The sequence below is a fragment of the Bradysia coprophila genome, unplaced genomic scaffold (assembly GCF_014529535.1).
Source record: "Bradysia coprophila strain Holo2 unplaced genomic scaffold, BU_Bcop_v1 contig_70, whole genome shotgun sequence".
NCBI classification, from domain to species: domain Eukaryota; kingdom Metazoa; phylum Arthropoda; class Insecta; order Diptera; family Sciaridae; genus Bradysia; species Bradysia coprophila.
Window position 1 is genome coordinate 104,195 of NW_023503941.1, and position 26,444 is coordinate 130,638.

Sequence of the window (26,444 nt, forward strand, 5' to 3'; positions counted from 1 at the left end):
TTGACAGAACCCTACTACGATCATGTGTAGCAGGATTTTGTGTTGATGTGTTTTGCTTGAAAATTATGAATATTTCAACTAACAGTAGATAAAATAGTGTTGCTAACACGTTAGTAAATGGGGTTTTGCGCACACGATGTGTTGCCGAACTCGCTCCGCTCGTATCGGCAAACTCACCCGTGCATGGAAATAATGCGGTGTATCCTAGATACCGGTAATTCGTCGGGACAAAAAGTTGGATAGCGGGAAATTTAGCCTTCGCCGAAGTCGATTTTCTTTTTTTACTGTAAAAATTAGACCTCACCGAGAAATGTCTATCAGCGAGAAGTACTCACCAGGAAATATCTATAAGCAGGAAGAATTCAGAACTAACCGAAAAATAGCTGTCACCGGGAAATCGGAAATAGCTATCACTGGGAATAACTCATACCGGGAAGATCTCAAACCGGAGAATATCTATCAGCTGGAAGTACTCACTGGGAAATATCTATCAGCGGGAAGAATTCAGAACTAACCGGAAAATAGCTGTCACTGGGAAGAACTCACCGGTAAATTTTATCTGCTCGAAGAACTTATCGAGAAGTTTTTACCGACGGGGGAAGAACTTATTGGGAAGTTTCTTTTAGGGGGAAGTCTATCAGCGAGTAAAATTGTTTCTTGTCAGTATTCAGCGGGAAGTCTTTATCATCAGGAAGTACTCATCTGGAAGTTTTTATTAGCGGGAAAAATTTATCTAGAAGTTTCTACCAACGGGAAGAACTCATTGGGAAGTTTCTAACAGGTGGAATTCTGTCAGCGGGAATTTTTATTTTGTTATAGGACTCTATCAGCGGGAAGTACTCATCGGGAAATTTTTATCAGCGGGAAGAGCTTATCAAGAAGTTTTCGTCACTATTCCTATCCCGATGAATTTAATCTCTTCAACAAACTGAACTTTTGATGAGTTACTAGTTACTACTTCTGGTAAAGCAGTTCCTACTAGAGTGCATAGACCAAATAATTTAAAAACTTCGCCTGCGGCACTTTTGCTCAAATTAAAGTTTTATTTAGAATTTTGAGTTTGTACAGTTTCAAAGAATGATACAATTTTTGCAGCATCAAAAGTCAATCTTCAAAAAATTTAGCTCGCTCCGCTCGCGAATTTCTTTTTTATATTTAAGTAAATTAAGGCAGAATTTCCGAAAGACTGTTATGCCCAACATATCTGGCAGATTAGAACAGAAGATAATTTTCCAATGAGTTCATATCTGTTTTACAAACATTCTCTTCTACAAATTGATGAGTGAAAATTCATACAGTAACGAAACGGTTATAGCATTGTAAAAACTAATGTTAGACTTAAATCTGCACAAAAAGACTAGAAAGCGCGAGGGCTTCAGAAATAGTATTCGCGCCACCGGGAAGTTAATTGCGACTCACCGGGAAATTTTTGGAAAAATTTTTGGATACCGGGAAGTTTTGACTTGGTTACCGGGAAGAAAACATTATTTCCATGCACGAACTCACATCTAGTGCGCAAAACAAGCCCATTTACTAACTAGTTAGCAAAATAGCTATAAATGGTAAAGCAGTAATAGGACCAGACCCATCCACCGTGTTTTCTACTTGTCTTTAAAAAAAACAACAACTTTTTTGTGTTAATGTGTAGTTCAACTTTTTTCAGTGTATTTTTGCTCTCGATTTACAATAATTTCTAATTACAATTTACATGTAAGTGTTACTAATATTTGTTTAGATTTATTATTCTCTTTCATTTTATGGACGTCGATACTCCTATTCAAATTTAATCATCTATAATACTTCGTTTAAATAAATTATTATTATAAATATCTATGTATGAGTCTACCCATATCGTGTACATATTTATTTTTTAAATATTTAATTTGTTTTCATTTGTCTTTTTGGTTTGTTATTTTTATGTCACTTAAAAATGTATTTAAAAGTGTGTATTTAGTCAAATTCCCTAGTTGCAGTGATCAGTGATTTTTATTATTATTATTATTCAGTCAAATATACTTTCACGTTTTTAATTCAATTTACTTCGCAAATTACGTTCACTTTTTGTTATACATCACGATAAAATGAGTAAAGTGCTAACTAATACAAAATTGTATTTAAAAATTTGCAATTCTTTATGGCATTTTATCTTGTCGTACACGGGCAGTTTTCAAATTAAAAGTTTCGCATAAGATTTTTCCAAATTGGATTACCGCTGATTTATGAATGAATTAAATAAAAATTGGGACATTGTACACCAAAAAACCACAAATAGTACCATTACTACATTTGATCGACTACGAATTACAAATTGCAATAGTTACTGAATGATTAATCATTTTTACCGACAAAAACTGAAAAAATTCTGAAATTCCGACCGAAAATACGAAAGACCTGACAAAAAAATTACTCTGTTAAGAGCGCCGTTTTGAATTGTGATTGGTTAACAAAATCATATGAGAAAATTCAACCAATCAATTCTAAATGGCACTCTCAATATAGTACTTTTTTTTAGTGTAAATCAAGCTTAAATATGAACTGGAACGGTCCGGAGAGGAGTAAAAAGTGCAAGGTGCACAGATAAATTGAGAAAGAAAAAAATCGCCAACTATGCCTGTTATCAAACTCAATAGTGGTCATTTCGAGATCTAATCATCCAACGAATCCTTTTTGAGAACGCGAAGAATAAAAAAAAAACAAGATTCGAGAGTTATAACAAGTGAAGGAAAATGAAATTTTTGGAAAATGTAATCTTATAGTGAATAACATTCTGAAACCAGCTCCTGTATGGAGTTTTAATTTTTAATGTTTCTCAGGCTCCCAGTATTTAAAATGTTAAATGTCAGTGGATTGGCTGTAGGTTTCGTACTGCATGCGACAAAACAGCCGTATTAAATTAATGTTGACAATTTGACATTCCAAACACTGCGAAATGTGAAAATTATAGAAAAACTGAGTGGTTTTAGAATTCACTGTAAATATGAATTTTTATTGCATTCGCGGTGTGATTCCCCGAAAAATTACTTATCTAGAGCGCTAATTCATACATTAATAGGTTGCCGTCAAAACAGTCATATGTTGTTGTCTCGTTTTCGCTCATGCAATAAAGCATTGTATTTCATATGGAGTAGGATTCTCGCTGTCCTCCTCCATATGAAATAAAGTACTATAATAGTTTTTTGTATAGCTAGTGCGAAAAGCAGATAAGTCATGTTGACATTACCTTTCTGTTTTTAAGGAGGTAAAGTGGGCTCTCGCACCCGCAGATAATATATATTATGCACCTGTTGCCAAGATTGGTATTTTGACGTGTAGGACATTATTGATCTAGCCGAAGGCGTGGGCCATAATGCCTACACTTCAAAATAACAGTCTGGCAATAGGTGCATATCATATTTTATCTGTCGAGAACAGATATATCGAGATAAACAAAAACTCCCTAGAGGGATAACTCGAGATTATCGTTCTAGACAGATAATATATATTACCTATCTGCTTCCAAATTTTTATATAAATTGGACTGTACACTTCCCGTTAGCCAAAATAAAAATTTGGAAGCAAGTAGGCAATGAACTATTGTTTGTATTCCACTCGTACATGTATAACATAATATGACATAATGAGGCTGCTTTGCAACTGATGTGGTAATGTTCTATAGCGTTCCGGATAATTATGTTATGATTGACTGCTGATTTAGATAGCTTTGTCATTGTACATCTGTCAAATTTGCATATTGCTATCAAACTGTGTGATTAATGTACGTGTTTCGAAATATCACCTAAATTTTATTACACACTAGATGTCCATCACATTGTTATGTAATGTCACAGTAAACAATGTAAACAAAGAAGGAAAAACAAATCTGCGAAACCACACACCCTAAGATCGAATGAAGCGACATGTACTCTTCATTGTTGCAGTCCACAGTCGATTGTGATCAATGTTATTCGTGATTAAATTTATTGACCGGGATTATTATGATGCTTCTTTCTCTAAAATGCGGCAAAATAGAATTATAGGGTAGGCGCACTAGTCCTCGGACGATAACTTTTTTCTTATAGAGATCGGTTTCCATATAAATGTTGATGCGGTTATGTCTCGTTGGTGAGGCAATCGATGACGAAAACTGTAAATTATCAACTATAATACTTTCGTGCTATTAATGTAATTAATTTACGTTATGTCAAAGTGTCCCAGCTTTGGGGAATGTCGAGTGTCCGAGGACTGGTATGCCTACCACACTCAAGTTAAAATACATTCACTTTAAATCTTGCGCTTTTCTGTGCAAAATGTGCATATAAATTAATAGAACAACATTCCCAGTGGAATCGTTCTGTGTAAAATGTTAATATCAATCATTTCACTTATGTCAATGAGTTGTACGGAAGCTCTGCTTCCTATTTTCTTCCAATATTCGCAGAAAAATTATTATTTGAATTGGTATCTAGTAGCTATGTAGTCCATTTCAATAAATATAATCGTTTTAAATATTTATAAACAAGGAACAATATTTTCTACATTTATTCAGTCCCAATCACTCACAGCGTCCGCATATACACCAAATTTTAGCTAGATTACAAAACTATTTCAATATATTAAAAATTTACGCCTTATATTCCACAAAACTCATACTTTCTATCACATCTCAGCCACCATTCGTTCAAGATAAATTCCTGATTAACTTCAACAAAATAAAATTATGAATTTCGATTTGTGACGAATAACACTAAAACTATGATTCTTACACAAAAAGTAAGGTAGAAACAACTACTACTTTTAATAGACATTTGAGCACTTGACACAGCATTCGGAGCTGGAGTTGGTGGACCCAAACGATTGTTGGACCGAACTACCTGCGACGTCCATTTGATCGTATAAACTGGTGCTGTTCGTGTCATTGCTTGAGCTCTGTTATACATAAAATATAGAAGAAAAATATTAGATTAGCTGAATTCCTGCCTTAGTTTATTGACGCTGATATATATAACGGCTCTCAGGGAAATGTATCTGTGTTTCACAATTGGTGATTTCACGGCAGAGTAAAATAAACCAGGCAGGATCGCTTGATTTCACTAGGGACCTGAATTATCTAGTAGCTTTTGTGTTTTGCTAATAAAACAAGTAAGGCCACTTGTTTCTCAGGTTTTCTCGTCATCTGCCAAATAATTTTTACCAAAAAAAAAATTAGACTGGAAACAACCAAAATTTTACCAAAAAAATCTGCGTCGCAAAGTGGCAGATGTTCAGGAACAGACCAGCAAGAAAATTTATCTGCCACATGCGACGCAGATTTTTTTGGTAAAATTTTGGTTGTTTCCAGTCTAATTTTTTTTTTGTAAAAATTATTTGGCAGATGATGAGAAAACCTAAGCCAGCTTGTTTGAACTAATTGGGTGTAAAATTTAATTTTTGCGTAACGAAGCTGAAAGCGTCAACTCTAGCGATATCATTCATTTTAGAAATTGTATTTCAAAGACTGCGTCACATTTTTCTCGAAGAGATTTTTGTTGGGATATCAGTCGTTTTAGAAGTTTAGTCAACACTGCTTTTTATAACAGTTTACAGTTTTAATTAAAAAATTTGACGAAAATTCGAAAATTTGACGAAACTCGAAAATTTGACGAAACTCTTTGACAAAACTCGAAAATTTGACGAAATTTGACGAAATTCGAAAATTTGACGAAACTCGAAAATTTGACGAAATTCGAAAATTTGACGAAATTTGGCGAAATTCGACGAAATTCGACGAAATTCGACGAAATTTGACGAAATTCGAAAATTTGATGAAATTTGACGAAATTCGAAAATTTGACGAAATTTGAAAATTTTACGAAAATCGAAAATTTGACGAAATTCCAAAATCTGACGAAATTCAGAAAATTTGACGAAAATCGAAAATTTGACGAAAGTAATTCTCTATTTGCCACCATTCAAGAAATATCTCCAAAACCCCAACTGACCCACCCATTTCCAACTTTCGACATTTTTCACATATGCCCCTCTGTTCTACTCGTAAAACTCTGAGACTTTGCCGAAGAAAGTAACTCGCTATCTGCCACCATTCAAGAAATACCTCTAAAAACATAATTGGCCCACCCATTTCCAACTTTCGACATTTTTCACATATGCCCCTCTGTTCTACTCGTAAAACTCTGAGACTTTGCCGAAGAAAGTAATTCTCTATCTCATAACCCAAAAAAATATTAGTCCTTTCATCCTACGCTCGAGTAGCTCAAAATTTGGTCACTCTAATCACTCTAGCTCAAACGAATCTGCCCCGATTTTTTAAATTATTTTTTTGATCGAATCGTGTTACGAATACCTTTGATTTGATGGGTCGCACGCCTCTGTAGGTTTCAATGCAGCTAAGCTACAGCCGAAAACGCGTTCCCGACCCTCGAAAACCACACTCAGAAACCACTTCGAGGCCAATAAAACAAAATTCTGGTTTTTCCTGGGGTAATGGCGTATCACATTTTCATTTGTATGCCCACCCTGAGGTTCCTGCAAAATTTCATGGAGATTGGCTGACTAGTTTCCGAGATCGACCGTCGATAGATAGACAGATATACAGATAGACAGATAGATAGAAACATACAGAGTAAGTTGAAAGATTTTGATTGTTTGGAAAACGTTAATTTGGTTTTCTATCAAAATGACCAACTTCAAAACGATGTATCTCCGGCAATTTTAAAGTTACATAGTCGAGTGATAGCTCGTTTTGCTCGTATTTGAAGCGCGAATAAGATAAAATTGGATTTGTGGTGATACAGGCCAAAGGAAAGAAACTTAAATTCTCGCCTATATATAGTTGCCGCGTCTCAAAAAAATTTCTTCGTTCTTTTTTTGGAAGTTAGACTGCGTCAAGTCCTTCGCTATCGCTCCGGACATGATGTTTCTATCTGTCTACCTATCGACGGTCGATCTCGGAAACTAGTCAGCCGATCTCCATGAAATTTTGCAGGAACATCAGGGTGTTCATAAAAATGAAAATGTGATACGCCATCACCCCAGGAAAAAACCGAATTTTGTTTTATTGGCCTCAAAGTGGCTTCTGAGTGTGGTTTTTGAGGGTCGGGAACGCATTTTCGGCTGTCGCTAAGCTGTACTGAAACCTACAGAGGCATGTGACCCATCAAATGGAAGGTATTCGCCACACGAAGCGAACAAAAAAATAGTTATAAATATCGGTGCAGATCCGGTTGAGTTAGAGTAGTCAGAGTGACCAAATTTTGAGCTACTCGAGCGTAGGATGAAAGGGGTTTGGGTTATGAGAGATAGAGAGTCACTTTGTTCGGCAAAGTCTCAGATATTTACGGGTGTAACATCGTGGCATATGTGAAAAATGTCAAAAGTTGGAAATGGGTGGGTCAATTAGGGTTTTAGAGGTATTTCTTGAATGGTGGCAGATAGTGAATTACTTTCTTCGGCAAAGTCTCAGAGTTTTACGAGTAGAACTAAGGGACATAAGTGACAAATGTCAAAAGTTGGATCGTCCTCTACTACAAACATTTTGTAAACGGAAGCATCACTCCCTTGTACAAACACTGTGAAGAAAACAGTAATGCCTTACACATCGCTTGTGGAATAGAGTGATGCTTCCTTTTACCCATTGCTTTCACAAAGTGTTTGTAGAGTAGAGGGTTGCTTCCTTTTTCAAAGTGTTTGTAGAAGAGAATTATGCTACCTTTTACAAAGTGTTAGGTTAGTAGATTAGCGGTATTCTTAGTATTATAAAGTCTTAGTAGGGTAGAATGATGCTTCCTTTTACAAAGTGTTTGTAGAGTAGAGTGATGCTACTACAAAGTATTTGAAGAAGAGAGTGATACTCCCTCGACAAAATATTTGTAGAAGAGGGTGATTACATCAAAACATAATATCAAGTCAATATTAGCTTCATTAACTACATCATACGAAGCTTTTCAGTTTATTAGAAAAGTGCGAATAGCGAAGTAAGGACTAATCGCACAATGTCGATTTGATTTGATCCAAAAAAAAAATTGTCAGCTTACGTCACATCGATATCAAATAAATGGCGCGTGGTAAGTAATTCAAGCTTGTGTGCCAAGGCACTAGCTTATGAACGATCCCTACCTACGAGCTCAAGGTGACGTCAATAATTTATCCACGCTCTCTTTGTCTTACCTAATTACAACGGTGCTAAGCTTCCACGGCATGTTGTATTGCTTTTTACGATCTCTGGGACAAAACAAATGTAACAAAACACCTGCATGTAAGGGATCATCTTCGGATGGTGAATATTCATGCAGTGAAATGTTCCATGCACTGCAAGAGCGACTCTGCTCTGTCGATATCTATTTATTAACAGTAAAAACGTGTGGTTGAAATTAGCAACGTTTGATGTTATATGAAAGATAAATGCTGCTACGACGTCAAATCTAGACCAATACAGTAAGGGTCAACGTGAACACTCCTGCCTTACCTCAACAAATAATTGACGTTCTACTTTCGAATCCAGGATCCATGTACATTGTTGATGGTAGAAGGAATTCAATGAAAAAGCTGTGGGAAAGTTGTTGGATGTCAGTTCACCTGGTAGACGGATATTTTCAATAAATGAGAATTTAAACCGTCACTCAATCAACAAACCTGAATGTGTTGTAAATGTTTTACGACCGCAAATCGCGTCGGTATTAAAGCTATAAGAAGACCTGAATGTGAATCCTTTCGAGCTCCACGAATAGTGCGCCACCTATATGAGGAAATGGAAAGTTTATTCTATCTCTAGCTGCACATGTAATTGTTTTAAATTTCAGAATTTATGCAATTACTGACCGAATATATTAATTTTACTGGACTCCAACTTCGCAAAGACACTGGAAGCCATTCTGATCGAAATGATCCGCATAAACAATTAACCATGCGTCCATTTTCGGAGTACATTGCTAAGTGATCGATTTCTTCAATAGGAAGTGTATTTGTAAGGCATTGACATCTGAAAAACATAATATTCTCGTAAAAAAGCCGCAACAAGAAATTTTAATTCTTCATCGAACCCAGCATCACCGCAAACCGTCTCACAATGTGGCTCATTACCCAAGCGATCCAATGAGTCAATCTGCGAAGTAAAGATTTGATCAAGTGATGATGATAGAAATGATGTTGGTTACAAAGATTTGATCTAGTGTTCGCAAAAAGAAAACGAAAGGTATTCGTAACACGATTCGAACAAAAAAATAATTAACCAAATTTTGAGCTACTCGAGCGTAGGATGAAAGGACTAATATTTTTTTGGGTTATGAGAGATAGAGAATTACTTTCTTCGGCAAAGTCTCAGAGTTTTACGAGTAGAACAGAGGGGCATATGTGAAAAATGTCGAAAGTTGGAAATGGGTGGGTCAATTATGTTTTTAGAGGTATTTCTTGAATGGTGGCAGATAGAGAGTTACTTTCTTCGGCAAAGTCTCAGAGTTTTACGAGTAGAAAAGAAGGGCATTTGCGAAAAATGTCGAAAGTTGGAAATGGGTGGGTCAATTGGGGTTTTAGAGATATTTCTTGAATGGTGGCAGATAGAGAATTACTTTCTTCGTCAAATTTTCGAATTTTGTCAAATTTTCGATTTTCGTCAAATTTCGTCAAATTTTCGAATTTCGTCAAATTTTCGAATTTCGTCAAATTTTGTGTCCCATACATTTTATTCACGTAAGAAAATTAACGAATTACAAATTAAAAATTTCATCCAACGCTTTTCCATCGGGGAATGTTCCCATAACAGATGCTGCATTGCGACGTTGAATTGCGATACTTATTCTTTGTAGTAAGAATTCTTTCGCGCGACTCTCACCAGTTACGTCTTCAATTCGCTTTGCAATTTCATTAATAAACTTAAGACCATCCTTGCAAATTGGTCCCAGCGTTTCGACAGCGAATGGCACGAAAATGTGATTTTGTCTCTCAATAATATCTTTATAAAGCCAACGTTTGCGAATTTTTGATTTTCGTCAAATTTTCGAATTTCGTCAAATTTTTGATTTTCGTCAAATTTTTGATTTTCGTCAAATTTTCGATTTTCGTCAAATTTTCGAATTTCGTCAAATTTTCAAATTTCGCCAAATTTCCGAATTTCTGTTATAAACTGTTATAAAAAGCAGTGTTCTGAAACTTCTAAAACGACTGATATCCTAACAAAAATCTCTTCGAGAAAAGTGTGACGCAGTCTTTGAAGTACAATTTCTAAAATTAATGATATCGCTAGAGTTGACGCTTTCAGCTTCGTTACGCAAAAATTAAATTTTACACCCAGTTCAAACAAGCTGGCTTAGTTTTTCTCATCATCTGCCAAATAATTTTTACCAAAAAAAATTTGACTGGAAACAACCAAAATTTTACCAAAAAAATCTGCGTCGCAAAGTGGCAAATGTTCAGGAACAGACCAGCAAGAAAATTTATCTGCCACATGCGACGCAGATTTTTTTGGTAAAATTTTGGTTGTTTCCAGTCAAATTTTTTTTGCGATATCATTAATTTTAGAAATTGTACTTCAAAGACTGCGTCACACTTTTCTCGAAGAGATTTTTGTTGGGATTTGGTCTAGTGTTCGCAAAAAGAAAATGAAAGCATATAAATATACTCACAGTTACAATGACACTTTGATTGGCAGCAGGAATAAAATGATGAGCGCAGGACAGCGATCCCTCAATATTCCAATACAAGTGTTCAGTTCCAGGTCCAAGAACATTTCCGATTATTGGACTACTTAATCCATAGTGATCCGTGTTGCAAAGTGAAGTGGGCTGTAGAGTGCCGCTCTGTTGTTCTTTACAATAACAGAATTATTTGGAAACTGTCGACAGAAAACTGGTACTGGGCATGCTTACCATCATGGAACATGTATGCACCATCGATGAACTCATCATTATTGTTGGGCTCGTTAGCACCCGAATTCGGTCTACGCAGTGCGACCATAATTTGCGACCCAGACGATATAAACGTTTGTGGTGGCAAAAAATTCCCATCAGCATCCCTTGCATGCCGAATCGTGGGCGAACACATTTTATGCATTGACTTTTTGTGCGTCTCCAACGATCCATCAACGATTTCGATAACGGAACGGCATGCTTGAGACTTTAGTCGGTAGTTAAACAATGAAATGTGTACAACATCGGTTGGTTTGCCTTTGAATATCAACCGACAGTTTGTAGAAAATGGTCTTCCTCGTGTATCAAAATGACCGGAACGGCCATTAGCTTCAATTATGACCTTGTCGCACGGAGAAAATTTCGGTGTCCATTCCACTGTTATTTACGCATTTCGTTTGAGTCAAAGTTGCCTAGCGGCATAATTTAAAGAAAGAAAAAAAAAATCTTACCAATATCTGACGGCGGCTGTCCAGATTCAATAATTATGGGTGGTGGTAATGTTGATGGCGGTTGGATCGTTGTAGGTGGACCTTCAATAAATTCTAAATTGGCGGAAAATCCATTGTAAGCGAACGGAGGCACCTGATAACCAGCATTAAATTCGAGAAGCAAGTTGGGTCCTTTAAAAATCAGCGGATCGGGTTTCTGAGTCCCACATATCGTAGCCAATTTTTTGTCATAAGGCACTATGCCTTCATACAAAGCTATATAGTGGGAGTCACAGTGCCTGTAAAAAATTGTTAACTCAATTTGGGCACGGAGTTGTTAATTAAGTATGCTTTCCAATCAACAAAAAATACTCCGTGAAAGAGACGTGAATTAACCAAAAAGAAAAATTGAAAAATTCAATTTTGTCTCTCACACAGAGTATTTTTTTGTTAAGTGGAAATCTAGCCTTATTATGCATAAAGAGAAAAATAGATTACTCTTCCGGTAAAAGCAGCGACGTGAAAGTTATTTTTACTCGTGTATGTATCGATGATGTGGCCAACAGATAACGGCAGATAACATTGGGAGGATATATTCCAGGAAAACCGGGACTGGCTATAGCACACGATTCCTTTGTTTGACAGGCATAATCATGATACGACCAGTCGCACTCTGTATTGGAGTTTTTTTTTATTATTATTTGGTTGATCTTAAATCTGTATGTACAATGTTAACGGAGTCAATTAAATTTAACTGGATTTAACCCTCGAGTATTGTCGAAAATTTATGAATGAAAAAGATGAAAACAAGGCATCAGAAAAGTCGGAGCGTTTGTTGCGACTTAGCCCCGTACGACCCGTAATCCTATTTCGTCCGTAACCATAATACGTCCGTAGCCCTAATAAGCCCGTAACCCATATTCGTCCGTTACCAAAATGCTTCTGTAACCTATTGCGTACTTGACATTATTGCCCATTTTTGAAAGTGTTCATCTTTAAAATTGCGCATAGCGCAATTACAAAAGCCCGTACGAAGTACTTCTCAAGTAAAACAAAAGTTTACGATGTAATTTTAGGAACCCGTATTTGCAACTTTTTTTATCAACTTTCTTTCGGTATTGAATAATCTGACAAACGAAACAAAAAGTAGCAATATAACTCCTGTAGGTTCAGAGATAACCCCAAAAACATAATTGAAACAAACAATTCAAAATTTCCGAATTTTTCATGAATGCAGCCGTCTTCTACTGTCAAAACTCTAAGACTTTGCCGAAGAAACCAATATTCCATCTGTCATATGTCATGAGATAATTCTAAAAACCTGATTGAAACACCAATGTCCAACTTTTCGACATTTTCATGAATACAGCCGTCTTCTACTATCAAAACTCTAAGACTTTGCCGAAGAAACCAATATTCCATCTGTCATATGTCATGAGATAATTCTAAAAACCTGATTGAAACACCAATGTCCAACTTTTCGACATTTTCATGAATACAGCCGTCTTCTACTCTCAAAACTCTAAGACTTTGCCGAAGAAACCGATATTCCATCTGTCATATGTCATGAGATAATTCTAAAAACCTGATTGAAACACCAATGTCCAACTTTTCGACATTTTCATGAATACAGCCGTCTTCTACTCTCAAAACTCTAAGACTTTGCCGAAGAAACCAATATTCCATCTGTCATATGTCATGAGATAATTCTAAACACCTGATTGAAACACCAAGGTCCAACTTTTCGACATTTTCATGAATACGGCCGTCTTCTACTCTCAAAACTCTAAGACTTTGCCGAAGAAACCAATATTCCATCTGTCATATGTCATGAGATAATTCTAAAAACCTAATTGAAACACCAATGTCCAACTTTTCGACATTTTCATGAATACAGCCGTCTTCTACTCTCAAAACTCTAAAACTTTGCCGAAGAAACCAATATTCCATCTCTCATATGTCATGAGATAATTCTAAAAACCTAATTGAAACACCAATGTCCAACTTTTCGACATTTTCATGGATACAGCCGTTTTCTACTCTCAGAACTCTAAGACTTTGCCGAAGAAACCAATATTCCATCTGTCATATGTCATGAGATAATTTATAGTGAATCACTTAGGGCCGAGTAACGCCCTTTGAGCCCTCCCAGCAAGCCCACGTTGCATCCTACCCAAAAACAATGTTCAGCAACTTTGTTCTACTCGTCAATACCTTTCATTTGATATATCACAAGCAGCTACTGCGTGCGGATTTCTGTAGATATCGTCAAAAGACTGAAAAACACCTATAGGGCCCTAGCCCTGGAAGGGCCGGCCCTACCATGCCCATTTTCGAACTTGACCTTACTTTTGTCCATACCAATCAGGGAAAAAATTTTTTAAAGATCGGACACGTTTTACTCAAGTTATAGGGGTCACAGACGGACGGACGGACATTTTTTTTATTGCGGATTCGTCATCTATGAACATAACCAAATGCTTTGCCCTTACTGTCTGCTTCCAATTCGACGTGTTACAAACGGCATATTAATCTTATAAGCCCCCAGTACTTCGTACGGGGCTAAAAATTGAAATTCAAAGTCCGAGTATGTATTTTACAAGTAAATTCTCTCATTTCGACACTGCCCCGAAGTGACTTAACTCAGTCGAAATTGTTCTCTGTAGACCTCACCTGTAGACGTAACTCTGGTACCACCACGCGGGTGAAATCCAACCAATGAATTGCTTAGCGCCGTGAAACTGAAGTAAGCCAGAAACTGCGAACGAACTGTTTGTTCGGTGATGCTAATGATTAATGACATGGGCGATAAAATTATTCGTTTGAATGACATAAAAATTCATTTACTTAAATACTAGTGTTGTAGCTCCTTCATCTGAAAATAAAACTGCTGGAGGTGAAAATCGCTCATTGGCTGCACATAATTCGGCCCCAACATATTCGTCAGTTTCTCCAAAACGAAGTGACCCACCTTCACATCTAAAATTATGGAACATTCTTTGAAATCCACCTTTCAGCTACTTCTCATACATAAGATACAATATGATAGAGGCGTGGGGTAATCTGGCACACCATATAAATTGATGGTGTGCCAGATGCACCTCTAAAGGGCGAATCTGGCACAGTCATGACTTTTCGTTACATGTAGTAAAAGGGCGCATACTATGATCGCGTGTGCCAGATTCCCCGATGCCATGATAGAGCAGGTAAAGAATGCAATCGCCAATGGGCCTAGGAGTAGGAAGGTATTTTGTCGCACTTGAGACTGCAATGTGGTGTCGAATGAGATTTTCGTTTTATGTGACTTTGTTAGAGTCATAAGATGTTACTATAGCAAAAACTTATCATCTATGGAAAATCCATTTGAGCTTGATCACCATCGGGAATCGAACCCGAGACCCATAAGCAGTGAGTCTACTCAAATACTTACCTCTTAATTTTATCATTAAAGCGTCCGGCTGATACAAGTCGATATACCTGCAATTCTACACGTTGGCCGGGCGCAGGTCTCAAAATATATTTACACACTGTTGGCCCTACAAAGGAAGTTTATTTTCTGTTATGACTTTCCTTCAGAGTGAGAAATAATAAAGAACGAACCATTTCAACTCAATTTATGTTATTCATACCACATACGATATAAATACACATTTATAAAGGTTCACATACGCATGTATGTCAGGGGGGCGCCGATTTATATTTTTTAATAGTGAGGCCCATTCAACAAATATTGCCAGTGAAACTTAAATTAACTGCTCTATTGTGACACTTATCGTTGAGGAACATTGTCGTTAACTTGGCTTGAGATGCATTACAATTACTTCATTAAAATCTAATATTTTCCACGTCATGATGTACCAAGAACAGTAAAAAAACAGAATTTAAATAAGGGGCCTACTCGAGTCTAACATACTCATATAAGTTCAGTTAAATTTCGCAAAAAATATAGGGCTAGGCTACTAGATTATTCAGGTACCTAGTCAAATCAGCGCTCCTGTGCCTGGTTAACTTTACTCTGTCGTGGTTAACGAAGAGCGAAGATCAAATAATGTTAACTGGCCTCGTGGACAATGTCAAAAATTTATGAATGAAAATCAATCGAAATTCAACGTTTTCTCATTTTTACGCTGCACTCGAGGCCAATTAGATTTACCTGAGCTGAAATTACTCGCCGTTAACAATGTTAAGCTGGGACGTCTCATGTGGAACAAACAACGTTGAAAAGGTTCTTCTTTATCTTACACTGTAATGTAAATCTAGTGTACCTTGTAATGCTGGTGATTTAATTTGTCCGAATGCAAATCCCGAACTATTTTGTAGCGCTCTTGAGTCCAATGTAATGTTGCACACTGTAACAAGGATCGTCCATTAATAAAATGTCAGTTTTTTCAATGATGATGACATAGCTGTTCAGTTAGGGCTCTCCGTTTCAGATTCTAAAAATTTCGCAAGCTTTCCACGGAAATGGGAAAGAAGTTAGAAAAGGAAATTCGAAATTCCTTTTGGTTGGAAATTGGTGTTTTTTCTTTCTCGTTGTCTCTTAGAAATGTCTTGATAAGCAGCATATTGCTCAGATTAGTCTAAACGGAGGTTTGGTCAAGACCTAGCAAACTATTCGAAATTTGAGGAAATTGAAGAGTCAATATTTGCAAAGTCTTACTACAATTAAGGGTTTGTTGGAAAGATTATCTGAGCATTGTCAATTGGCATAGACTTGATGGTACTTTTCCACAAACATTTTTTCCATACTTAAGACCAAAAATATTATTCGTACCACAGACTAAAAGTCTCTTTTAACATGTCTATTCCAGAACTCGCCTTCGGCTCTTTCTGGAAACCTCTCACACGCTAAAAAAGAAATTCTTGGTAAAAGATAATCTTTCGATTTAGTTTCACCAGTTGCTTTTTAGCCCCGTACGAAGTACAAAGGGGCTTATAGGATTACGATGCCGTGTGTAATTGATGGAATTCGAAGCAGACGGTAAGGGCAAAGTGTTTGCCTATGTTCATAGATGACGAATCCGCAATAAAAATTTTGTCTTTCCGTCTGTCCTTCTGTCCGTCTGTCCGTCTGTCCGTCACGTCGATATCTTGAGTAAATCAAATCCGATTTCAAAAAAAAAAATTCCCTGAAAGATAGTCAAAATAGTGAGGCTGAGTTCGAAAATGGGCATATTTAGGTCGGCCCTTCGTGACTTAGGGCCGCCTAAGTGCTTTAAGGTCTTTTGGGGATATTTACGGCAAAAAAACGTTGGAAATGTAAATGAAACGGCAAAAGATAGGTAATGTTGATACCGATCCAGGAAAAAAAAGTTTATTAAAATCGGGTGAATGGCCCGTGAGTTAGGGCCCTAGAAGTGAAAGGCTACTCGGCCCTAAGTGTATTTTGCATATAACTCGAGTAAATTTCATCCTTTTTTCGTGATTTTTGTTTCATTTGAAAGGTAATCGAAGCCCGAATATAATGTGGCGAAGAACGTTTTAAATTTGGGTCCTTGGACTGAGGCCGCTCCTCGGCCCTAAGTGTATTTTGCATATAAATCGAGTAAATCTCATCCAATCTTGCTAATTTTTGTCTTATATGAAAGGTAATTGAATACCGAATAGAATGTGGTGAGAAAAATGTTTGAAAATTAGGTCCTTGGACTGAGGCCGCTCCTCGGCCCTAAGTGTATTTTGCATATAACTCGATTAAATTTGATCCGATTTTCCTAATTTTTGTTTCATTTGAAAAGTAATCGAACGAGGAATAGAATGTTGTTAAAAAAAATTAAATTTGGGTCCTTCGACTAAGGCCGCTACTCGGCCCTAAGTGTATTTTGCATATAACTCGAGTAAATTTCATCCGTTTTTCCTAATTTTTGTTTCATTTAAAAGGTAATTGAACATCGAATAGAATGTTGTTGAAAAAAAATTTAAAATTTGGGTCCTTGGACTAAGGCCTCTCCACGGCCCTAAGTGTGTTTTGCATATAATTCGAGTAAATTTGATCCGACTTTCCTAAATTTTGTTTCATTTGAAAGGTAATCGAACACCAAATAGAATGTTGTTGGAAAAAAAATTAAATTTGGGTCCTTGGACTAAGCCCGCTACACGGCCCTAAGTGTATTTTGCATATATCTCGAGTAAATTTCATCCGATTTTCCTAATTTTTGTTTCATTTGGAAGGTAATCGAAGGCCGAATATAATGATGTTGAAAAAAAATTAAATTTGGGTCGTTGGACTAAGGCCGTAACTAGGCCTTAGGCCTCTCAATAAATTAAAATTTTATGTCAACTTGAAATTTGTGTTACATTTGAAAGGAACGTCGTACGGGGCTTCGTAATTGCGCTATGCGCAATTTGTAAGATGCACACATTTCATAATAATTTGACTTCAACTAGGGTGACAGACGCACTAGGGTCACGTGCGCAATAGATGTACGGGTTCCTACGGGGCTCAGTCGCAGCAAACGCTCCGACTGTTCTGACGGCTCGTTTCATTATAGAACCCAATTTGTTTATAAATTTCTTCTTTTCTGTCCCATGCAACCTAGCGTCACTTTTCCACACATTTAGTGTTTAGTTAGGAACTTGATTCATCACATCCATCTTTTCGCGCATTTTTTAACAGTGAACATATATAAAAGGAAGAAGAGGAAACTTACTGCTCACACAAAACTGTTCCAAACCACACTGTCCACATCGAGCTGGTGATTCCTCGCCACACTGACAACCTCCTTTAACACAACAAGCACAATCTTGGTCTTCGTCGACATTTGTGGAACTTGACGATCTCCAAGAACATGGGCAACCGTTGGCTTTGCGAGTCCATAGATCAACGCTACCTGTAAAGTACAAAAAAGCAAGAATTAAAAAGAATTATTGTATTTTAAGCAACATAGGTTTGATGATGACGTCAACTTTTTTTTTTAAAGGTTGACTATGGGTTCAACTCTAGCAATAATCATCTCTATAACGTGTTAATATTTTATAATTCATTGTACAGATGTATAAAATTAGAATGTAATAATTTTTCAAAAAACCCATCAAATTAATGAAAAATATAGATGCAATTTGTTTGTTAACTTACTCTCAGAATCCACTTGTATAGGCGACCAGGCGAGTTGAGCTTCAATTGACTGAAGATAAAACAGCAGCACCGACACCAAAATTACAAATTTCACAAACCACATGGTTCTATCTTATATATATTTTTTAGAAAAATATATTAATAAAGTTCATTGACAATTTTCAAATTAACTGCGTTAACAATTTTAATTTTAACAATAAATCCGGAAACATCCTGAGCTATTCGTCACCGTCTGACAATTTGAAAAACTTATTTCCCATATACGCCAATATTTTTGCTTAGATAACGTTCTTATATTTCCATTATAAGTTTTCCATTACCAAATCGTTTGTGTTATCCGTGTGGTATGATTGGTAAATTGATGTTCCTTCTGAAACCATATGATAAAATGTCGTCATCTATTAAACATTATACACGTAAATTGAATTTGAATCGCACAGGGCCGGATTTACCCATGGGCGCTGAGAAAATAGAATGACAAAACGATTCTGAAGTACAAATTTCAAAAAACTTTAGTGTAATTTCTTTATTCTCTGAAGTTTTGTCATGTAAAACTGCAGATTTGTCGGGCTCACTCCGCTCGCGAATAATTTTCTTCTCTTATACTGAGATATGCACGAACTGAATTTTTTTGGTTTGGGAAATGTCTTTTCGTGACGGTTAGTGCATAACTCTCTTCACTTAAAGAATACATAAATTTAGTTGCCACTGCAGAAAGTTTAGGACGAGATAAAGTAAGCGTAATTCTCCGTATAATTAATTTAATTTTGATTTCAAGAAAATTTGGAATCATTTGAGTATTTGCTCATGCTTGAGAAGTACAAGGCTTAATTGCATGAACCTCCTTTTGACAAACAACTTCAGGTTTACACAACAAATTATGAAAACTTGCCCAATAAAGAATAAAGATTTTCTTCAAAGCTATAAGTGACTAACAGTTGAAAAGTTACTGTGGAAAAAAAAAATTGGGCCCTGAATTAGAATTACAGAGTTGCCACGACTTCCAACGCCTCTAAAAATTAGGATTTTGAGAGGGTATTTTAGAGGAATGTTATGATTATTCGAAGAGCTTTACGGGTTTCAATGTTTTTGTTACAGAAGACAATTCGACTGAGAGCGGAAAACGGTTAATTTTGCAAGTAATGTCCGGAGCGGTAGCGGAGGACTTGACGCAGTCTAACCTACAAAAAAAGAACGAAGAAAATGTTTTGAGACGTTACTAAAGGAGGATTTTATAAAGTTACTATTTTAATATCAAATTGTTCATGATATTTAGGCGTAAATCAAAAGTTATTTCATTTTAATTATTCATAACATCTTCATTTTTCGGAGTTCAATAATCGAACCACAGTGAGCTTCAAAATTTTCAAATCTTTTTAGTGATTTGTGTAGAGAGCGGCACCATGAGTAAGAATAACATAACAAGTTAATATTTCGATGAGAAAATTTTTAATTAGATCGATTTTTCGTTTTTTTTGGGATCTACGGGAAGCTTCAAAGGTTTGGACCCTACTGGTGACTTGTTTGATCACAAAAATATAGTTGCTGTTGAGAGGTCTAAGCTTTACAGCGAGACCAATCATGATAATCACGACAACCAACAAACATTTTTTATGAAGCAAAGTCATTTATTTAAGCTGTGAATTTTAACGGCCTTATCGTACGTGGACTATTTCTATTTTCTCTCAAAAAGTATTTTTAGTTATTTTACATAATTTAAGGGGTTTCTACAAAAACCACTAAACACATTTCATGTCCACGAGAGGTCGAATAAAATTTTTTTGAAGCTGACCGTGGAACATTTTATACTCTACACTTTTTCGACACCAGATTTCACCAGCCTTTTATCAGTTTTTTTTTTTGTCGAGGTAACATTTCGAAATAATCAGATCCACTAGGGTTTTTGTCACCATCTCTAATCATCACCTTAAACTATTTTTTTTATACCAACTTAAAAAGTTGATACTTTCGCTCCCGAAGTGAAAGCGAATGTAAAAAATTCAAATTACTCGGTGACACGAAAAGTGAAAGTCAAGTCTTTTTCTCCTCCATGTTCAGCGTTTCACTTCAAGAAGGTTGAAATTTCAATTTCTTTTCCGCGTAAATTTAACGCAAAGAATATGTATTCGAACTGGGATGAATTCGTTATTGCCTTGATTTCAGCCAAAAAGATCGGAGTTTCATTGATTCCTTCCACCACCGGCGCAACAGCCCGGCCAAATTCGCCCCAGTTATAGCTTTTCTGTTTTCTTTTAAAGTTTCTTTTAAACTTCGAAAGTTTGACACATTTTAGGAGTTTTACGGTTTTTAGAAGGACTTTGGGAGGATGATTCCTATTTTACTCTTTTTAGGATGAGTGGGAACTCTAGAATTATAGCAGCCCAGGGCGCTGAAAAGCTTAATCCCGCCCTGATCGCAGCTATTCGTTTAATTGAGATTCACTGAAACTTGGAATTGTTGAATTTTTTTATAATGGCAATGGCAAAAGTTCACCACCACCAGAACATGGAGTCAGCAATAATGACAATCCATTATAAGTTTATAAAGCTTACGAATTAATTTGAACAATAAAGTTACCATTTTAATGGAAATGAACTTTAAATAATAATAATGTTAGTGTGACAGAATGTTGTTTTCGAATCTAACTAATTTAAAATCATAATTATAATTGACCATATGACGCGACCTAAATTTGATGTTCAAAGTCATTGCTGTAAGAAAACTGAGAATTTGATACTGGATTTGCATATTAAATAAAGGTCAGGATGTCTAAATAATTGACTATGTTGCATCTTGCATAAAGTATAACACTACAACGAAGCGGTGGTGTAGTGGATAAGTCGCTCTCAAAAACTTCAAAAGGTTAATTCGATTTGGCTAGACGATCTCTTGCAAATTGTAATAATTGAAAATACAATTTCGATTCCAGGTGCTGTCAGAGAAAATTTATATAACTCGTCCGCACATTTAATAATTCTCTGAACTGGCACCTAAAATCGTAGTATCTAGGAAATCTATTAGCATTCTATAAAGTGAGATACTTTCAGATCATACGGATGTTTCTATTTAAAATAAAAAATAGGATGACATATGGTAGGATACCCATTTTTCAATATTGAAAAAGAGAACAAAAAGACTTTCACATTCAAGAAGATGTCCAAAAGTGAATTTTTACATGTGTACATGTACTTTGTGCAGTTATTGTGTAATGAAACCAACACCAAAGTAAAGAATTCAAAAATCTTTTGTAAAATATGCACTGAATTCACTGAATATTTCTCGATTAGGACTTCTTCAAAAGATGACGTTTTCACAAAAAAGTGATTTTCTTAGAATTTTTACAAAAAAAAAAGAAATAGATAAAAAGAGGGCATGTTCTCTAAAAAGACGAATTAAATGGGCTTTTGGGCTTTTCATATATCTTTTAAAGAAATCGTTTTCAAAAATATACAATAACCATCACGACAAATGTGTTAGCTTTCAATAAAAATAGATATTTTTCTCAAGGTTCTGAAAGAACAGGTTAAGACACACTTACGAAGGCGGGTGAAACACAAATCTTGACAATTCAGACATGTACATTGTTTGAAAAGTCAACTTGAAAAAAACATTTTTTTTGTTAAGTTGAAATCGTCATTTAAAATTTTCCAAACATAGTTGGCGCTACAGGAAGGCTGCTAGGAATCTCGTGCCGGTGTGATTCACAATGATACAGAAAATGAATATCGAATTATATCATCGATGACATTTTTAACGTTACAAATTGGCAACGGACACATTAAAACATCTATGAGTAAGTGTTACATAGAAATGAAAGAAAAATCATCTTGCCAAGCCGCGGATTTGAACACGGGACCTCTCGATTATGAGTCGAGAGCTCTAGCGCCAAAGCCACGGGTTCAGACAAAATGATATTTATTTCGAACGCTTTTATTATTATTATTATTGCAAGTCCATATGAGGAATATAGAGCGATTGTGAAGGTGTAATTTGAAATTGTTGCCAGGTTGAGAGACGAACCTACAATCTTCACAAAGAAATCTACTCTTTATTGAAAGCTCACACATCTGTGGTCGATATGGTCGTCTTAAATTTTTCAAAAAGATTTTTGTAAAACGATTTCAACGAGAATACATTACTTAAAAAACGACCTGATGCAGGCTTTCACCAGTTTAATGTACTAGACTTTCGCAAAAAGTAGCCGACATTGGTTCGTCGAAATAGTTATATATTTAGGTATGAAGGTATTTCATCGCACAAGATGTCAATTGTCGACCCGAGGCGGGGATGAGTTTGACAGGACACCGTGTGCAATAAATTACCGGCATACCTTCCGTAGTACAACGTGTTTCGAACTAAGAAATTTTATCTGATGTCATCCCTCTAGGGCAAATTTGTTAATCTCGACTCGATATATCTGTTCTCAACAGAAAAAATAGCCATATGTACCACGCCTTCGGCTCCATACATAACTTCCAAGTCGTCAACATTTTAGAGTTATGTGCATAATTCCAAAATTCTAAATTCAACATATTGATAGTAATTATAATATCTTCTTTTGATCGATCGATATGCTGTGTAGTAAAGCAACCTAATTTAGTTGGGCAGCACATTTATTGTTAATATATATTATATACTGCCTACTCGCCGCGTAGCCTTATATATCTGTCACTTTCGGCCCGTGGGTTTATTTTTTTTCTTTCGTCCCACAGTAGGAAGCACATAATATATAGTCGGCAAGCCTCGACTTCTTCGTGACAAGTGTGTACTCTATTTTATCACATAAGCGAAAGCGAGACAACAACATAGACCTGAAGTGTAATTTTTCAATTAAACTTCTAGTTAAGTAATTTTGACATCCGAACATCGCGCGTATGTGATAATAAATATGTCATACGTGCATATTCTTTTTTATCGCATAAGCGAAAACGAGACAACAAGATATGCGAATGACACTTTGACAATTTACAGAAGTGTAATGTTTGTTTATATATCCTAGGTGAATAATTTTTTCGGGGAATCACACCGCGTATGCGATAATAGTAGATTATTCACCTCTGTCCACATGTTTATTTAGACACTTGGGGAGTTATTGCATGAGCCGAAGGCGAATGTTATAACCCCAAGTGTCTAAATAACCATTTAGACAGAGGTGAATACGCTATTTTATCTACCGACGGCGAAATAATAGAACTTTTTTACTGCTATTATTTCACCTAGGTAGATAAAATAAATTATTCTTCTATTGAGTAGCCCTTGGGAAATGAATCATTATTTCACTGGCATAAATGTAAAAACCCGGTGAGTACAACAACTTGCGAAAATTGTTTGGAACATTGTATTTTGTCATGTGTGGTTCCTCACATGGCAAAATAAAAAATTCCAAGCAAGGACGTAATTCATTATTTTTCGTACGTTCCCTCTTAAATGAAATAAACGAGTACCAGGCAAGAAAGAGTTCACTTCCGCTATTGAATTGCGAAATATTTTAATAATTTTTGCTTTCTTTATTTTAAGGTTGAATTTTTACTTTTTCTTCTAATAATGGATTTGGTATGTAATCTGGAGGCATATTAGACGTTTAAATTCTCAAGAGTTCTCAAACAAACAGTAGACGAGTGTTTGAAATAAATAGTCTTTCTATGCTCCTTCCGTATAGCTATTTCATTTGGCACAATTTTGTCGTTAATAAAGCGAATGTATAACAGTGATATATTATAACACCTTTCGCTTAACTAAGGCACGTGAAGAATAAAATAAAAGTAAAGCGTGACTTTTACAGGCCAAGGGTGTGCCAACTGTAAATGCTGATCGGTATACTGTATTAGAGGTATTTGTATTTACTTATCGAAATTAAAACTGTCAAAAATATAGAGGCGTTATGAAATTAAGATGTTGTCGGATTACTAGGACGCGGCAAAAGCTTTAAAAATACTGGAGAATGCAAAGATTAAACCGAAATTTTTACAATGAGATAATATCATGTGTTCGATGGAACTGGTTAGAATAATTAGTTGAAGCTCTGTTACTCACCTTGTTCATATTTAATAAAATATCTAAACAACATTGTAGATTGTGCCAACAGGGATGTGCTGGAAACTCGTAATTACCAGTCATTCAAAATGCAAAACTTCTTTTTTTAAACTTCATAATGTTTAACTTTTCGAAAATTTTTGATGCAATTTATGAGTTTTAAATTAAATATTTCATTTTTTTAGCCACCCAAATTGCATTTTTCGTGACAAAATGTTTTAATCGAAAATTAAAAGTTCAAAACCAACTTGTATCCTTAATCGTATTGGTTTTCGGTTTTCCAGCCGCACTTCTGTACTTTCTTGTAAAAAAAATCGATTACAATTTTTCGGTAAACTGTCGCGATTTTACTTATTTTCACTTATTAATTTCAATAATAAGATTTTCTATGATTTTTTACTTTTTCATTTTGCAAGACATATGAGCGAGTTATGTGACATGCGTATAACGAGTTCGTTTTGATCCTGTTTTCAGTACTACAATACAAGACCAAATGAATATGCCAATTATTTCAGACCCGCACAGTTGTATTGACGAAAATGTTATTACAATATTATTCCTCTGGTTAATAACTGACAACTGTTTTAAGAAATTTTAATGGGTATTTTGTCAACGAGGGAATAATTGGTAATTGTATTTCGCTCGAGGCTTCTGAACTTTCATCGGAGGGGAGAAATTGATTACTTCCTCGCCTGCGTTGTGCAAAAATTTATTTCCATACTAGCGATGCGAAAATCCTTATTTTGTCCACTATGAAGCGATGTGAAAATGGCGTTTTGTTGTCATTTTGAGAGGCGCCATTTTAGATGAGAAAATAATCATTTCTCCCCTAAAATGGCGAGTTCACCTATATTGGTTGAGAAAATGATCATCATAGCTGAATACCAAAATCCGATATTTATTTTATTTTCTTTGGACAAAAATGCGGACTTTCACAAAGCGCAAGCATGAAACGCGTTGTTGGGGAGAGAAAATAGGAAATTTCACCAAGAGCAAAAGTTTGCGGCTAGAACGAAGCGAACAAATAGCTATTGAAAATAGTGGAGTAGGGGTTTCGCTCAGGATTACTATAATTTCAAAATATTGAATCCTCTTCTTCAGCCGTTCCAAAATAAATTTTCACTCGTCAAATTCAAAAAAAACTCGTCTAAACTAAATTTTTCTATGAACATTATTTTCAAGCATCAAAGATAAATTGTGGTGAACATAATTTCACGCATCAAAAATTTTCAGCCTTAACAAAAATGTTTCTCCGTTTAAAGAATGCGTCCATGATGCACATGGACAAAAAATCCTCGGGCCAATCCGGCGTGAAAATGCAAAAAAAATGCACATTGAGTCTAAAGAAAGCAACAAACAAAAAACGGAACGTAGCCTATCGACTGAAAGACATATTCAAACCGATAGACTTTTATTTTGACATGCGTAATGGTGAACATATGGTGGTATACATTTAGCAGTGTAAACGTGAGCCTCGCATACATGACTGTCTGATATGAGCATGATACAAAACGGTTGAAATAAAATCAAAACGGTTGGAATAAAATCAAAAAGCTCAAGCGTGCAAATTCTGCACAGAAACACCAACAAAATGCGCTGTAAATATATACTTATATAGATAGGTATGCATGTGCATGAGCATGTGTTTTTTATATTAATAAATTTCCCCTTGACAAAGTTACACAGTCAGTTTTCTAAAAGCAACGGTCGCTTGCATTTTGTTATTGTGCATTCTGAAAAATGATTTTGACAGCTATTCAGATATTTTCGGTATTTCGACAAGTAGAGAGTTAGGGTAAAGTGTCAGTACCAGGAGTTGGACAGTAGATTATGTCTTTGTGGAAATTCTGAAAAATGGCGGTTATCTTGGATTTTGACAACTACCAAGATTACGTGTTTGACGGGATTGGGTGTTTGACGAAATTATGTTTTTGTCGGAATTGGGTGTTTGACGGAATTGGATGTTTGACTGGATTGGATGTTTGACTGGATTGGATGTTTGACGGGATTATGTCTTCACCTTTTGCGCAGTTG

At 35.8% G+C, this 26,444-nt stretch overlaps 1 protein-coding gene across 1 annotated transcript; it reads right to left on the reverse strand.

The window, feature by feature from the left end:
- Positions 1 to 3,475: 3,475 nt before the first annotated feature.
- Positions 3,476 to 24,819, reverse strand: LOC119083557. The gene is made up of 17 exons (XM_037193275.1): positions 24,411 to 24,819; positions 18,378 to 18,747; positions 17,953 to 18,132; positions 15,571 to 15,654; positions 14,736 to 14,841; positions 14,153 to 14,284; positions 13,979 to 14,091; positions 11,804 to 11,978; positions 11,327 to 11,604; positions 10,836 to 11,252; positions 10,593 to 10,774; positions 9,015 to 9,076; positions 8,794 to 8,953; positions 8,608 to 8,710; positions 8,441 to 8,550; positions 8,143 to 8,312; positions 3,476 to 4,905 (listed from the first exon to the last, which is right to left on the reverse strand). Exons 2-17 carry the CDS (start codon positions 18,478 to 18,480, stop codon positions 4,695 to 4,697), a joined length of 2,586 nt encoding a protein of 861 aa, XP_037049170.1. The 5' UTR covers positions 18,481 to 18,747; positions 24,411 to 24,819; the 3' UTR covers positions 3,476 to 4,694.
- Between the last annotated feature and the right edge of the window lie 1,625 nt (positions 24,820 to 26,444).

What these genes read in the sequence shown, in the direction of transcription:
- LOC119083557 (XM_037193275.1), bottom strand. Translation starts at nt 18,480, where the DNA reads ATGTGGTTTGTGAAATTTGTAATTTTGGTGTCGGTGCTGCTGTTTTAT. An exon ending in ACGGTTTGCGGTGATGCTGG is followed by an intron (nt 8,954 to 9,014) that starts GTTCGATGAAGA and finishes TATGTTTTTCAG; the next exon opens with ATGTCAATGCCTTACAAATA. An exon ending in CAGTAAAATTAATATATTCG is followed by an intron (nt 8,711 to 8,793) that starts GTCAGTAATTGC and finishes TTCCTCATATAG; the next exon opens with GTGGCGCACTATTCGTGGAG.